Source organism: Pseudophryne corroboree, chromosome 1, assembly GCF_028390025.1.
Source record: "Pseudophryne corroboree isolate aPseCor3 chromosome 1, aPseCor3.hap2, whole genome shotgun sequence".
Taxonomy (NCBI): domain Eukaryota; kingdom Metazoa; phylum Chordata; class Amphibia; order Anura; family Myobatrachidae; genus Pseudophryne; species Pseudophryne corroboree.
Window position 1 is genome coordinate 451,184,340 of NC_086444.1, and position 16,849 is coordinate 451,201,188.

The 16,849-nt window shown below is 43.9% G+C and overlaps 1 protein-coding gene and 1 long non-coding RNA gene across 3 annotated transcripts in view; one reads left to right on the forward strand and one right to left on the reverse strand.

Moving 5' to 3' along the window:
• Positions 1–5,624, reverse strand: part of LOC134892472 (uncharacterized) — a 34,021-nt gene extending 28,397 nt beyond the window's left edge. Inside the window, exon 1 of the long non-coding RNA XR_010171572.1 lies at positions 5,515–5,624. This is a non-coding gene — a long non-coding RNA (uncharacterized LOC134892472). The remainder of the gene's footprint in view (positions 1–5,514) is intronic.
• EFS (embryonal Fyn-associated substrate) overlaps positions 5,092–16,849 on the forward strand; it is a 53,984-nt gene continuing 42,226 nt past the window's right edge. The window contains exons 1-4 of one of the 2 annotated variants that reach the window (XM_063913610.1): positions 5,092–5,205; positions 5,538–5,636; positions 15,501–15,815; positions 15,897–16,010. In XM_063913610.1, coding sequence (XP_063769680.1) covers positions 5,631–5,636; positions 15,501–15,815; positions 15,897–16,010 — 435 coding nt within the window. In that variant the 5' untranslated portion in view covers positions 5,092–5,205; positions 5,538–5,630. Of the gene's footprint in view, positions 5,206–5,240; positions 5,415–5,537; positions 5,637–15,500; positions 15,816–15,896; positions 16,011–16,849 lie in introns of those variants that run through there. The other variant, XM_063913611.1, reaches the window with a different exon arrangement.

The following is a 16,849-nucleotide window of genomic DNA, read 5'->3' on the forward strand; positions in this document are numbered from 1 at the left end:
TTAAACCAGAAAGCAATCTGTCTATATTTCCTTATCTAGCCATGTGAATTCAATACTTAGCCTTTGGTGCCTGGTGATGATCCAGCCATGCTTCTGGGAGCTTTGTTCTGAGTGTAGCTTCATTACATCTGTTCTCTGAGGCCACCTGCAAAAACTGACCCCCAACCCCCCCAGACAGGAACTATCCTCCTGTGTGTCTGTTCCTAGGGGAGGGGTCTCTCTCTCTCCTTTGTATATGTTAATCAGGTTCAGCCCTGAAAATCTTAGTAAAAGGTTGGCTTGATCATCCATTGTTCTCAACAAAGTGATCTCAGCTTTTATACATATAATCATATCTATCCGCTGCAATGTCCCACAACTTCACAACCAGCATCAAACTAACCCACACATCATTCTGCTTGCTTCAATACCAAACATGATGGGCGCATCTGGTTCTGTTCAGATAATACATATTCATGACATCAATTCATCAGCCAATTCTAAATCTCCATGATGTCTGGTGCTTGACATTATTATAACCATGTACTGTATGAAACAAGCGCCGAATCCATCTCCGTGCCATGTCCGAGCAAATGCGTGTGTTTCCATATATTGCTGTGCTCGCTGCGCATATTTGCAAGTATATCGACTTAAATGTGTGTGTGGTTTGTATGTTCTCTCTATGTAATATTTTTGACTTTGACATCCCAAAGGTGCTCCTTAGGGTTGAGGCCAGGGCTCTGTGTGGGCCAGTCAAGTTCTTCACACTGAACTCATTATGCCATGTCTTTATAGTACTTGCTTTGTGCACTGGGGCACAGTCATGTTAGAATAGAAAAGAGCCTTCCCCAAATAAACTGTTGTCACAAAGTTGGAAGCATAGCATTGTCCAAACTGTCTTGGTATGATGAAGCATTAACATTGCCCTTCACTGGAGATAAGGGGCCTAGCCCAAACCCAAATGGGTCCCATACCATTATCCCTCCTCCACCAAACTTCACAGTTGGCGTAATGCAGTCAGGTAGGTAACGTTCTACCGGCATCCGCCAAACTCAGACTCGCCCATCTGACTGCCAGACAGAGAAGCATGATTTATCACTCCACAGAACACGTTTCCACTGCTCCACGGTCCAGTGTCGGTGTACTTTAGACCACTCAATGCGACGCTTGGCATTGGACTTGGTGATATGAGGCTTGCATGCAGCTGCTCGGCCATGGAAACCCATTCCATTATGTTCTCGCTGCACAGTTTTCATGCTTACATTATTAGCCAGTGGATATTTGGCACTCTTCAGCTATGGAATCAGCAGAGCGTTGGTGACTTTTAAGCACCATGCGCCTTAGCAGTCGTTGACGCCACTTTGTGATTTTACATGGTCTTCCACTTCGTGGCTGAGTTGCTGTTGTTCCTCAACGCTTACACTTTCTAATAATATCACTTACACTTGACCGTGAAATATCCAGCAGGGATGAAATTTCACGAACCGTCATATTGAAAAGTTGGCATCATATCACGACCCATTTTGTTTCACAAATGTTTGCAGATGGAGACTTCATGGGTAGGTGCTTAATTTTATACACCTGTGGTAACGGGTCTGATTAAAACACCTGAATTCAATAATTAATGGGCGTGGCCAAATACTTTTGTCCATATAGTGTAAATATACATACAGTACAGTATATATGTCTGGCCCTGAGGACGGGGTTTGGTCCCCGAAACATGTTGGCCTAATAAAGTAGCTTCTTATTACGCTGTGAAGTCTGCATTGAGTGCCGCCCACATCACCCAATCTGTCTATCCGGGATTTCGCATACCCGACCGGGAGGGCACCGCAGCAGTTGTCATACTTTGGAGTGGAGTGCCGGGCTGTCTCTATTCGGTTTATATATATATATATATCTATATATATATATATATGCGGGAAAAAAAAAAAACATATATATATATATATATATATATATATATATATAGTCCTTTTCAAACAACAGCGGCACTCGGAGGAATTTAAACCAAGCAAAAAGTGTATTTCACATCCAAACGGTTCCCAACGTTTCGGGGCTCACATGCCCCTTTGTCAAGGTGTGCACACCTTGACAAAGGGGCATGTGAGCACCGAAACTTTGGCGCCATACTTCCTGGTTCCGGATGCCGCTAGCTGTGTTTTTTCACTCGGTGAGGATAAAAGGTGAGCACATTTTGGTCATTGTTTGTTCTATGCCTGATGACGATGTGAAGTAAAATACATTGAAACGTTGCTACAGATGCCTGCGTTATTGTGAGTTTCTTTTAGTCCGGGTGCCGCTGGACTTGCTGTATTTGTATGGGACTCCTGGCTGGGGAAGATCTGCAGCAGGCACCGAAGCCATCATTATCTAAAAGGTGTGCTGCCCTAATCTGTGTGTGTATATGTATATCTATCTATCTATCTATCTATATAAAATAAATATATATATATATATATATATATATTATGGCGTGGTATATTGAGATAGAGTTCACCAACATGATTGGACATATTAGATCACATGATTGTGTATTATTTCCCAACGACTGCACACCTCAGACCTGATCTACTTCCAACTGTAATTTTAACCTAATCACAAAGGCACAGCTGTATCACTCCACAAGTTTTAACAGTAACAGCTCTCACAGAGTAGGGATGGTCAGCAGTGTGGCTGCCATCGATGGTTGCCATCGATGGCGATATGTCAAGTAACCATCAATGACTACCAACTATGCATTGGATGATCATTGGGATTCCACAATCGATGGTCATCCCTGTTTTTTCACTGACTGGCCCATGGGCCAATTAGAACATAGGGGCAGGGATTTGTGTAAGTCAGGGGGCGGAGCTATGCTCTGTGCCGCAGCACCTCATTAAAATATATATATGCACCATGTTTGATTCTTCTTTGTATGTGATGTCAATACAGCCACGCCACAACTGAAATGCCCATAGTCTGCCTGATTTTGGAAGCTAAGCAGTGCTGGGCCTGGCTAGTACCTGGATGGGAGACTCCCAGGGAATACCTGGTGCTGTATTGCCAGGTTCATTCACTGACTGATGGATTCAGTCTTCATTATTAATTAATTTTTTTGGCAGTCATATATGTGCTTACATGGACATAATGCAGTTGTTACAATATCTGACATCACTTTTGCCTTTCTTTCCCATTGAGCTTATCATTTTCCAATTGCTGGTATCAGTATACTTCTCTCTGGTTTCACTTTTGTTGTCACGATTATGTTTATTGGGAGCACCTAACTCACATTTATTTGCACACTGTTTCATGCATCAACCAGCACTTTGCCCGTTGCACTACCTGTTCCCATCATAATGCACACTGTGAGCAGTTTCCAATACCGGTAAGCTCCGTTACCTGTTGACAACACGGACTCACTCTTAGCGGCGCATTTGGGGGCGGTATTGTTTACATGATTACTCCGCCCACGCAGCTGCGATGTGACAGTCAATGGGCTTGAGTATAGCCGGCTGCACACCGACAACGTGTGAATGGTTTGTTTAATGTCTGCGCTCTTTTTGCCTTTATAAGATGCTTCGTATTGAATCTTATTAGATGTTGAGAAAAACCACCAGGAGGTGGTTGAAACGGCTGTCGGGCCACTGTCATTACTATATGGATATTTTTTGAGCTGTATTTTGATGTTTTTGGAATAATCGTCACCCTGCTAAACGTGAGCGCTGGTCTTTACACTTTTTACTGAAGAAGTTAGGGTTTTTATATATATACATTTGGTTATGCCTTTCCATCGATAGAGGGAAACCATCTGGTTCTCCCCATCGATGGCAAAAGTTTTCTACATCGGCCATACGCCATCGAAGATTTTGAATAATCAATGGTCAATGGCCATCACTATCACAGAGACACTGCTCACAGGAAATCAGCACATCACTGCCTCACTATGACATATATTTCTGACAGAAAAATTTCCCAAAATTTCAAATTTACCAAATTATTTCACATCAGACCTCATCAAATATGACTTATACAATGATGATCTATTAAAAAAAATTGACCAACATTTCCCTGAGCAGCCGCTTCAGAATCAGCACACGTCTGTGTCACCCTACATTATGTATCTCCACATAGAACAATTTTGTTACAACAGGGACCATTTCATAAGATAGATATACCACTCTTGGGTGTGCGGTTGCGCTCTAATATACACACGCCTTGGGTGGTTGAATGTACTTTGGCCAAGACGTGCGTATATCAGAATGCGACTGCACACCCAAGAGTGGTATATCTAATATTAATATATATGCATACATTATATATATATATATATATATATATATATATATACATATATATATATATATATATACATACATACATGTGTATATATTTGTGGTTGTGTGTTTCTGTCTATATATATATATATATTTATATATATATATATATATATATATATATATATATAAAAAACATAAATAAATAAATAAATATATATTCACATGTGTTTGTATGTGTGTATATATACACACATATATATATATCTAGGTGGGTTGCATGCCAGCTCAAAAATTGAAGGGGGATGGGGGATGTGAGCACAGAGGACCCTTGTGTGTGTGTGCGCACACAGTGTGGCTGGTGCTGACTGTCCCTTCAAACAAGAGACCTTCTGTTCCCACGCAAACCAGCTTCATGAGGCTGTACGCAGCAGCATCTGTATACAGTATGTGCCACATTTCATTCTCCTCTCCAGAACACTTTATTTATTGAACAAATTTGTGAGATTTTTCCATGGCAATCAGGTGTGAGAAGGGCCAATGGCTGCTTATTATGTAGGGAATATATGAATATATGCGTTAGTCGTGCCCGCATTGTGTGTGGCAGCGCTGACGGTCCCCGCCGGTAAGGTAGGGGTTACTCTGCAGCGCTCCGGCAGGGAAGGGGTTAGTAAGCAGTGTTTGCAGACACTCTCCCCATCCCCCGCCCCTCTCACCGTCTCCCTCTGTATAATGTGCACATTATTACAGCCCTCATACAATTGGGCAGATAGGGGGCACCTCTCCTATTTCACTACTCTCCTCCCTCCCAGCCGTCTCTCCTCCCCCACTGACCCTCCCCTCACTCTCACCTCCTCCCATTCTCCCCCCACCTTTGTGCTGCTATCCTCCTTTTCTCCCCAGCAGCGCTGGGCTGGAGGACAAGAGAGGCATTTACGTGACACAGGACTTGTGAACTCTCACTTTTGAGGTGAGACCTCCCCCACCTTTGTACCTCTGCTTCCTCCTCTGTCTGTGCCTCCTTCCCTGGAGCTGCCCATCTTCCAGGATCTTGCTGCCGTCTGTGTGCTCCTGGATGTTGTGCTGTATGCCTCATGACTCACCCCATGTCCTCTGTACCTGCATGCACTTCCTCATAGGGCATTACCAGCCTCGGTGTTATTGGGATCACTATCTCAGGTGCCACAGCTCCTGTCCCTGTCCCATCCCTAGCTGTGTATATACTTCACCTGCCTGTGTGCAAACCTACCTGTGTTCCTTCCACTCACTCATATTGTACCTGTTTATTGCCTTGTGTTCCAGGTTCCATAGGTTCCAGGGTGTGTGAGGCCACTTTTGCTGTGTTAGATAAACTCCCTACTCGATGGCATGTGAGTGACTGGCACAGACGACGCAATGCCAGTAAGTGATCCGTGCTGAATATACATTGGGTTTCTATGTTTCTGTGAATCGTTACAGTATTGCATATGTTTGTTTTGGAGAACTATCTTTTTCTTTTCTTACTATTGTGTTTATGTTAGTATTTCAATGCTTGGGTGGGGAGCATGGTCTCCTATAAGGCAACTGGGAAAGTCACATAAGGTGACATCATATTGAATGTTATATTGGGTGTATATAGAGGAATTGAGTGGGCTGTATATCGTTTGGAGTCCGTCTTCTGCAACTCTTCCTCTTAATAGTAGACATTCCTTATATTAATGCCATGTTTAAAACCTAATATATGATTGCCACTATATGTGTAGTATTGCACTAAGCATTGGCACTGCCATGTCTCTTGAATTGGGTAGGATTTTATGTTGGATTACTTGAGGGGTAGAAAGGTTATCACAAAGTTTAGAGCTATAAATGATTCTAAGAACATGTAGAGGATGATCTAAATCACTTATCCAACTATCTGTGGTTTAGGATTGCCTTTTCTGATTGGCGAGTACTGTTTCTTTGCCTCAAGATTTGGAAATAAGGAGTTAATTATCTCAAATTGATTACACTGCATTGTAAAGGAATGTGACAATGACATTTTAGCTGGGCAGTAAATACAGAGCTTTGCACTCCTGTGGGACAGCTTATTATATGACACTGATACTGTACAGTGAAAAACCAGATTCTGGTTAAATTCTTCCTTTCTCACCCATTTGTCTCTGTGCCAGCCTACATGGCGTCACTGTGGTGTGCTTCAGGGCTGTTTCTGAGCAATGGCTATCTCCGCACATACACTTATAATCTATTTTGGCTGAGCTTTAACTGGGATTCCATTTGAAGGACTGAATGGAAAAGGCGGCATTAGAACATGAAAAGTTCAGCACTGTGTTGAAAGGGCCACTATGAAAATGTAATGGGGCCACATGAACCAATATATAATGCAATACACAACACTGATAAGACTGTGCTGTCAGTCCTTGCCAGTAAGAATGTACCACTGGTGTGTAAATCAGGAACAGTACAGATTGACATGTAGTGCTATAATGAGAATATGACCTCTAGACGGGTCTTGTATGCATGTTACTAAAGAATGTACTATTGCAAGGTGGGTGTAAATATGCATTGAGCTCATGGCAATTGCTTCTTCAGTTGGGACTGATCAGTATCCATGTTTTCTGTTGATGAGAAACTTTCCTGCTTCAGGGTAGTGGCAAATTGGCGCTTTTCCAGATTCAGGAGTGCTTACGTTTAATCATTTCTGTTGTATTTGGAAAAACGCAGCACGTTTATCGCTCAGTGTTGCTGACCTGTGCAATGGAGCATGTACAATTAGAATGGATTTCAGTATAACAGAATTTTTATTGAACGTTTGTGTCTGTGTTTTAAACACGGCTGGAGAGACTACAGCAGTCATGAGACGCCCTCCTGGTATTCTTCCATACAAACTAATTACTTTCAATTTAGAATAATTACATGCCACTTTCAAGCCACCCGTGTGACAGCCCCCTCGCCCTGCTATCCCACTGGTCAAGACTATTTGCTTTAAAATCAGGAGTCTACACTGCATCATATCGTATTCATTGGGAATTTGTATATTCACATAATGTACCTGGGGCTGGATTTGTCTGGTCACTAATGTGTGAAAGTAATTTTAGCTCAACATGACGGATGGCAGGAATTTCTGGCATGTCGGTAATGGTGGAAGAGAGTCAGTCTGGTAATAATACATATGATGGTAAAGGTTGGGTTTACAGCAAACTGGACAGCCAGCACTGAGGCTCCTGTCTGTCCAGGGACATTCCCAGGTTTTGTCATTTGGAAACTATAACTTGTAACAATTATGTCCTAGAATTCAGGATATTAATTATTGAGTTAAAAAAAATAGAAATATATTCTTTAAATGACTTTCTGTGCTTTACAGGAAAAGATGGATTTAATGGACTGAGCAAACTCCATTTCTTTAAAAATAAAATGCAGCAGGGCGCAGTATAGAAATAAATGTACATTTATGTGAATATAATAACATTTTATGTATTAAACAAAATGACAAATTAAGCTGCTGGAATCTTGGAGAAACACAGGGGGGACTCTCTAAAATTGCTTAAACCAAGATAAAATTAATTACATCATTGCTGAATGCTATATGTTGTTACATACAGTGATATCATTAATTGTATCTCTTTCTAAATTTTTTTTTTTTTAAATATCTTAATAATAGAGGAAAAAGGAGACTGCTGCCCTCTTTCTATTCATATAAAAGTACATGTGCATTGATTTTTGCACAGTTAGTTATATATGTTACTAGGGCTAGCTCCAGTATCCTACGTCATGATGCAGCAGGTGTAGTAGCAGAGATTTGGTTACTTGGAATGGAAACTATGTGGAACAGCGGTGTAAGGTAGTGGGGCTACATGATGGCCTCATAATTAGTACTGCTGCGTTTCAGCAAAGATGACATTGGCTTCACGTGTTACCAGAATGTTCTGTACATGGAGTTTCCAGGTTTTACACGTGTTTGTGTGTGCTTTGGTTTTTTCCAATACTCCAAAGACGTACATGTAAGTTAATTGTTTCCTGAATCCTGACTATAGTGGATTAAAGGGGTTACTCAGATTTGTTAGCAATTTGGCAAACCATGGCCCTCATTCCGAGTTGTTCGCTCGCAAGCTGCTTTTAGCAGCATTGCACACGCTAAGCTGCCGCCTACTGGGAGTGAATCTTAGCTTAGCAAAATTGCGAACGAAAGATTCTCAAAATTGCGATTAGAAATTTCTAAGCAGTTTCTGAGTAGCTCGACACTTACTCTGCCACTGCGATCAGTTCAGTAAGTTTCGTTCCTGGTTTGACGTCACAAACACACCCAGCGTTCGCCCAGGCACTCCCCCGTTTCTCCAGCCACTCCCGCGTTTTTCCCAGAAACGGCAGCGTTTTTTCACACACTCCCATAAAACGGCAAGTTTCCGCCCAGAAACACCCACTTCCTGTCAATCACAGAACGAAGAAAAAACTGCGTAATGCCGTGAGTAAAATACCAAACTTCTTAGCAAATTTACTTGGCGCAGTCGCAGTGCGAACATTGCGCATGCGCAATTAGCGGAAAATCGCTGCGATGCGAAGAAAATTACAGAGCGAACAACTCGGAATGAGGGCCCATGTTGCACTGCAGGTGGGGCAGATGTAACGTGCAGAGAGAGAGTTAGATTTGGGTGGGTTATAATGTTTCTGTGCAGGGTAAATACTGGCTGCTTAGGGTCTAATTCAGATCTGATCGCTGGGCTGCTAATTATGCTGTCCTGCGATCAGATAGTCGCCGCCTCCAGGGGTAGTGTAAATTCGCTGTGCAAGTGTGCGATCACATGTGTACACTGAGCTGCGCTGTGCGCAACCCAGGACTTGCTCCTCCAGTGAGATCACGTCAGGCTGATCGGGGCCGGAGCTGACGTCAGACACCCTTCCCTGAAAACGCTTAGTAATGTCTACATTTTTTCGGACACTCCCTGTAAACGCTCAGTTGCCACCCACAAACGGCCTCTTCCTGGCAATCACTTTGCGAACACCCGTGCGATCGAATTTTTCGCACCATCCCGTCGCTGAGTGGCGATGGCTGTTTCTGTCCGACGCGCGTGTGCATTGCAGTGCATACGCATGCGCAGTTAGGATCTGATCGCCCACTGTGCGAAAACGCACAGCAGCGATTAGATCTGAATTACCCCCTTAATTGCTACACTGCAATTTTGATTTGTTTGAACACATCCCTCCCAAATCTAAATCTCACTTCATGTTACATCTGCCCTACCTGCTGTGCAGCATAGTTTTGCCCAATTGCTTAGTTTTTGGTTTGCTAACAAACCTGAATAAGGCCTGGGGGTGGCGAGTTGAAATCCTCAAAAAGAGACCCATTTGGGCACTCAAATGGGTCATTTCATGATCGCGCCCATAACTTTAGTCCTGTTTACACAGCTAATCCTGACTGCTAAAGGCGCGATATGCGCAATAACGGGAAACAGTTGAATATCGCCCCGCGATCTCCTGTCACTTTAGAAGGGAAGTTAGTTGTAAACATATTAATTGAATACTGCCCTGTGTGTTTGTCTGGAGGGGATATGAGCTGGTAAGCTGTACTGGGGCAGGGACTGCTGTGCCTGATTGTGCAGCTCTGTATTATATAATGGCACAGTAAAAAGGATAATATTAGTGCAAAGCAAGTTGTTGCCCAGGATCAGTGGAGAGTTCAAGGCTTATTTGTTTTGCTTCTAAGTGTCTGATAATGAACCTCTGTCCATATGATTTATATTGCACAGTGGGTCAGCATGAAAGGCTGAAGCTGCACAATCTGTTGGGTCTAACTTATCTCTCTGGCATGGGAAGGATTTCACTCTGTACTAAGTGCATCCACCCAGCCTCTTCTTGAAAATTGTTGTTTTATTCAACCCAGGAGTTAGCAATGTGGTTTTCTCTATTGCATTTATGTGATGTTGTATTGTAGTATAGAGAGAGTGCTGTCCAAGATTATCCAAGGTGTTCATTGGCCAAATCATTTATATTGCGGTATGATACAATGGTATACGTAACAACTTATAGGGGGAATTCAAATGTTATCGCACCCCCGATCTCCAAAGTGACGGGAGATCGTGGGGCGATATTCGTGGGGCGATATTCAACTTCCCCTCACTTGTAGCGCCCATTACACTCTGGTTTAGGCGCGCAAAGCACCTAAACCTGACTAAAGGGATGGGCATGGGCGTGAAAAGACCCGTTTGGGCAGCCAAATGCGTCTCTTTACGTGCATTTCAGCTCCGTACCCCCAGGGGTAGCGAGTTGAAATTAACTTGACGCGCCCGTCGGCAGCAACATTAGAATAGCTGCAAGCGAACGCGGGAGGGAGGGGTGGGGGACATTTGAATGCGGTCCATAGTCACAGAGGGACTTGAGGATCCTGGACACCTTCAGATGCATGTGCAATGCTAATTCAAATTAAACATTATCATTGGGCAGCTGTACTAAGGCTTGTAGAGAGATAAAGTGGGGAGAGATAAAGTTCCAGCCAATCAGCTCCTAACTGATTGGTTACAGACTGTGTTTATAAAATAACAGGAGCTGATAGGTTGGTATGACTTTTTGCTATTTTTAGGGCGAATTGGGATTCTCTCTATTCAATAGCAGGGCCTTTTTTCACCTAGGTGAAAAATTCGGGTGTAGTATGGTATGCCGGCGGCCGGGCTTCCGGCGACCAGCATACCGGCGCCGAGAGCCCGACAGCGTGGCGAGCGCAAATGAGCCCCTTGCGGGCACGGTGGCACGCTACGCGCGCCACGCTATTTTATTCTCCCTCCAGGGGGGTCGTGGACCCCCACGAGGGAGAAAAAGTGTCGGTATGTCGGCTGTCGGGATTCCGGCGCCGGGATCCCGACAGTCGGCATACTGAAGACCACCCGAAAGATTCAGCAGGAGCGAAAAACATGTGGATCAGCGAATCCACATTTTCTCACCTGCGCCGGTGAAAACGCGGGTCGTTTTAGACGATTTTTAGGCATTTTTCGTCAATGTCTTTTCACTTAAAAAAACAAAAACAAAAAACTGTGAAAAGGCATTGGTGAAAATGTCCCTATAAAACGGGCATCAACTGACTAGGCAGGGGGACGAAATCAACAGCTCCGAGATTACCGGAGCAAATTGCATACTCCCCTATCTCTCTCCACTTTATCACTCTCGAATGGGCCCAACACATTAGGCGATATAACTGAACGATATGAACGGTCTCGTTCATTAATGAAAGAGAACTCGTTCGTATTGTTCAGTGTGTAGGCACCAACGATGAACGATGCGCGGCCCCATGCTCGTTCATTGTTGGTGCCGGGTCGCTTCTGCATGCAAGCCATTATGGACAATCTCATCCATATTAGCTTGCACTGCCATGGAGCCGGGTGGCGGGGGGGGGGGGGGGGGGGGGGGGGGGAGTGAAGCTTGGCGGCAGGTCACCGAATTTGTAGGGCCCATAAAGCTTAGTACATTTGTCCCATATTTTTTGTTAACAATGGTTCCGTTTATATATACCAATTTAGGAGGGTGAGGCTTACAGTAGGGATAATTTGGTAGGGAAAAGGTGCAGGAGGATTCAGATGTAAAAGAGGAACTATTGGGGAATATACAGTAGCTCAATAAAGGGAGTCCTATAGAGGTACACCAGATCAGTGCCGTAACTAGACTTTTTGGTGCCCTGTGCCAGAGAGAGAATTGCCCCCCCCCTTCCCCCTCCTCATTTTTCCAATAGGGACATAAGGAGGGGAAGGGGCATGACAAGATTGATCCCAGAGAAAGCCCATGCTATGATGCCCCTTCCCACATTACACAAATCCTCTTTATACCTAATTAAATAACACATTTCAATATACTGCCATACCTAGGATTCAAACCTATAACATGTTGAATTCTAATCAAACACCCTGTTCATTGAGCTATTTAATCCTACATAAAACTATGAACACTATATGAAGCTACTGGTACTTTGTAAAAAAAATAATCAGAATTACAATTGAGCAGATCTATGTAGTGTGCAGCCACACATCCAATCTCTTGCAGCCACACACTACATAGATCTGCTCAGCCTCAATACTGATAATTTTTTCATAAAGTAAGCTTCAAATAGTTATTTCTCTAGGTTAGAATTAGTTATCTTTCTATGCAAGGGCAGATAGCCCAATGAATAGATTGTCTGACTGCAATGCCACGGGCAATGAGTTTGAACCCTGGGTATGTCAGCATCTTGAAATGTTATAAAGGACAGTGTGACTGAATAACAAAGAAATCTCAAGTTGAGTTCATGAATGTTGTATAGGTTTTAGTGACAGAAGGGGTCAGGGTAGGAGATAGGGGCGGTCAGGAGATGCTGGGCGTCAAAAAGGGGGAAGCTGCAAGTGAAAGTAATAAAAACAGATAATTGACAAGTGCCGCCAACAGCTCCCGCTACCCTGCAGCGCTATATGCGGTGCCCCCTACGCACACATCTAGTTACGGCCCTGCACCTGATGTAAGGTTTTATACGTACCAAAATGACCATGCTTATTAATGGGAGTAATTACCTTTATCTGAATGTATATTACACATTTCAAATATTTTCTCCTTTTGAAATTGTGTAAAAATGCTTAGGCAGATCTGGTTGTTGCTGCTGGCCATGGAATGACTGAGTCAGTGTCTAATTTGGCTGCATATAGATTGTTGCTCAGCAATCAGACAGAGTCCACCATTTTTCATGGTGCTGTGTTACACTAGAAGAGGTGTTGATGCTGTGGGGTGGTGCAGAGTCCCTGTTTTGTGTGGCAGAGATAGTGCAGCAGCTACAAACTCAGGATGGTGACACGAGGAGAGTGAAACAATTAGATCTGCTGTTTATCTGATTTTCTATCTGAGAGATGTCTTTGAGCAGTTCTTGAACCGGTTTACACTGGCCAATGACTTGGACACAGTGCTCCCTTTTTCTCTTTATTCTGTATCAGAGATGATGTCACCGCCACATGTTCTGTTCTCTTAAAGAGACAGAAGCCATACAACATAATGGGCGAGAGACACGGCAGGGTGAGGAGAAGGTGATCTTTTGAATACTGATAGCATTAACCTTCAGAAACAAGTAAATGACAGCTGCCTGTATGTAGGAATAGCAGCAAGCCTCTGTGATACAGTACACGGCTGTCTGCCCTTGTGCTAGCATACATAGCTTTGAGCAATGTAGAGTTGCTATTACTATTTATGGACTGAAGCTGTTTCATATTGCATATCTGTATGTTAAAGTATCTGTTCTGTCTGCTTTGTGAGTATCTTAAATTTCTGCTGCATTACTAAGCATTTGTGTGAGTCCTTTTCTGTGGTTCCCTAAAAAGAATTTCTGGGTTAGACTATTTATTTTTGGGAATTTCAGTACTTCTCTCCATCTTGTTCTGGATTAAGATGCCAGTTTTTACTTCTATTACATTTTGGTTTGACTCTATATTAACTTTTGGGCCTGTTTATTGTGCAGCATTGAAGAACTGTTATTGCTGACCTCTATTGTTTTCTTTTCTGTTTTTTTTTTTTTTTTTTGTAATGCCTCAGTTTTCTTTTCTTGGTGTGGCTGTGTTTCCTAGATTCATTTACAGTAAACATATAAGACTGCCAGTCAGCGATTGTGGTGTGTCTGTAACTGAAGCTTCCAAGATACTGACAAATCTGCATCTTATGCTTGGCAAATCAATTAACTCACTGTCACCCCATCAGTATTATTAGTTTTTTTTGTTTTGTTTTGTTTTGTTGTGTTTTCAACCATACTGTCTGACTGTTTCTACAGCAATGCGCCTTTGTAGATGTGTCGCGAGTAAAAGGTTGCAGAAAAATTGAGTATGGATGGGTGCGAATAGTAATCAAAAGATTTTATAGCAAAAAGATTGTTTAGTTGCCAACATGTTCATATTAAAACCAGCAATATCAGTAGTAGCAGTACACAAGGGAAGGTTCGGTATGTTATCCCGGGGATGGCAACTAGGACTACCATCCTCAGTGCCTAGCCTTATCCCTGTATCCCCGATACTTACCTTCAGGATTATAGGCCCTCATTCCGAGTTGTTCGCTCATTCTCTTTCATCGCATCGCAGCGATTTTCCGCAAACTGTGCATGCGCAATGTTCGCACTGCGGCTGCGCCAAGTAAATTTGCTAAGGAGTTTGGTATTTTACTCACGGCATTACGAGGTTTTTTCTTCATTCTGGTGATCGTTGTGTGATTGACAGGAAGTGGGTGTTTCTGGGCGGAAACAGGCCGTTTTATGGGAGTGTGTGAAAAAACGCTGCAGTTTCTGGGAAAAACGCGGGAGTGGCTGGAGAAACGGGGGAGTGCCTGGGCGAACGCTGGGTGTGTTTGTGACGTCAAACCAGGAACGAAACTGACTGAACTGATCGCAGTGGCAGAGTAAGTGTCGAGCTACTCAGAAACTGCTTAGAAATTTCTATTCGCAATTTTGAGAATCTTTTGTTCGCAATTCTGCTAAGCTAAGATACACTCCCAGAGGGCGGCGGCTTAGCGTGTGCAATGCTGCTAAAAGCAGCTAGCGAGCGAACAACTCGGAATGAGGGCCAATGTACTTTACCAGTGTACTCGAGAAGGAGTGTGTACAGGGCTGGATGAAAGTGTGTGGGGGACCCAGGACAACTAACTTGTGGGTCCCCAACCAATCAAATTGTCAATTAGATAAGCTGGCAATGTCATTCAAAAGTGTGTTGTGTAACACCGCAGATGTGTTAAACACACTGTAGTGCCCCAGTTCATATATGACACAGCTATGTATGTGGGGGCACCAAGGTGACCACCCTGTTAATCCGGCAGTGTGTGTGCAAAATGTCCCTGGTCCTCCTCCAAAGTGCCAGAAACTTTGTGATATTATGGTACCAACTCCAAATTTCCATTGGTGGCATTTATGAAGCAATCACCTGAATAATGGCGTCTGTGACTGCAGAGTAAATAATATGCAGGATGTGTGGTGTGGATCCCTCTTGACTTAGGGGCCTGTGTACACTACATACCCTTCACCCGTTACATGTACACCACTGACGCAGAACTATGCATGACATCTGCTGTTTCTGTGAGTTGTTCTGGGAAGTAATTGTCACTTGTACATCTAATTGTTTATCAGCTTCCTAGAACATTCTTGGTGTATTTGTGTTACGGTTGATAATGACTGCGACTGTCCGGGGGTGCCTGTGAACTCCTGTCTCAGTTGTTTAGTAACTGAAATGAATGAAGATCTGTAATTCAGTTAGCACAGTAGTTCTCCTGATTGTGATTACTCTGTCTGAACATGCTTTATTTTCATTTTCCCTCAAGGCGCAGCTGGCACAAGCTTTGTATGATAATGCAGCAGAGAGCCCTGAAGAGCTTAGCTTTCGCAAAGGTGACGTAATGTTGGTCCTGGAACGAGATGCTCCTTCCCTTGGTGGATGGTGGCGTTGTTCTCTTAGAGGAAAACAAGGAATTGCACCTGGAAATCGATTGCAACTTCTACCAGAGACAGACTCGCAGGAAAGTGAATACCAGGCACCACGTCTCCTTGGAGCTGCCATAGTGACCTCAAAGTCACAAAACCTAGAAGAGAAGCTAGAAAATGTTAAGGATAAGCCACCAATTCCCTCATGCGCTGAGGTAAGATAAAGACAATAAAATGTCATAGACAGTTTATATGGCAAGTAATGCTTTGAGAACTCATATTGGCCTTCTTTGTAGGTATATCAGGTACCGTCTATTGCACGCTTCTGCATCTCGCCACCTACCACATCTCTGGATGACATCTACAACTCTCCACGCCAGATTGAAACGTCTAAACCCTGCCCACAGGAGGTGAGGTCACTTGAATATTTCAGGTATAAATTAATAACTAGTGGTTTATTTGTTTATCACCAGTTATTGATATAGTGCACACATATTCCGCAGCGTTTTACAGAGAATATTTGGCCATTCACATAAGTTCTTGCCCCAGTGGAGCTTACACTCTATATTTCCTATCACACGTACATGCATACACATTAACTCTAAGTTTACATTTTTGTTGGGAGCCTATTAACCTACCAGTATATTTTTGGATTGTAAGATGAAATTGGAGTGCCCGGAGTAAACCCACGCATGCACGGGGAGACTATACAAACGCGACACAGGGGCCAAATAGCACAAAACTAGGCAAACCATGTTGCGCCGCAGGTGGGGCTGATAAAAAATGTGCAGACAGAGGGCCTAATTCAGACCTGATTGCTGCTGTGCGTTTTCGCACAGCGGGCGATCAGGTCTGAACTGCGCATGCGCCGCAGTGCGCATGTGCATGCCAGAGAGCCGATGGCCATCTCAGCCCTGCGATCGCCTCTGCCTGATTGACAGGCAGAGGCGATCGCTGGGCGGGAGGGGGCGCTTTGGGTATGCCCGGACCGTGCGGGAGGGGGGTGGGGGGGCCGCAGTGGCTGTGTGACGTCACACGCAGCCGCTGCAACCCAGGAAGTGACAAGTAGCTCCCTGCCAGCGCGCAGGAGCTGCGCAGGTAGGGAGCTATTCCTTAGGTACAAAATCGTCGCCGCTGTGCGGGGGGAGGGCCAGACATGTGGGGCGGACTAGCCCTGTGCTGGGCGTCCCCCCGCATTTCTGTGAAACTCAGGTCTGCTTTAGGCCCAGAGTTAGATATCTAGGGGTGT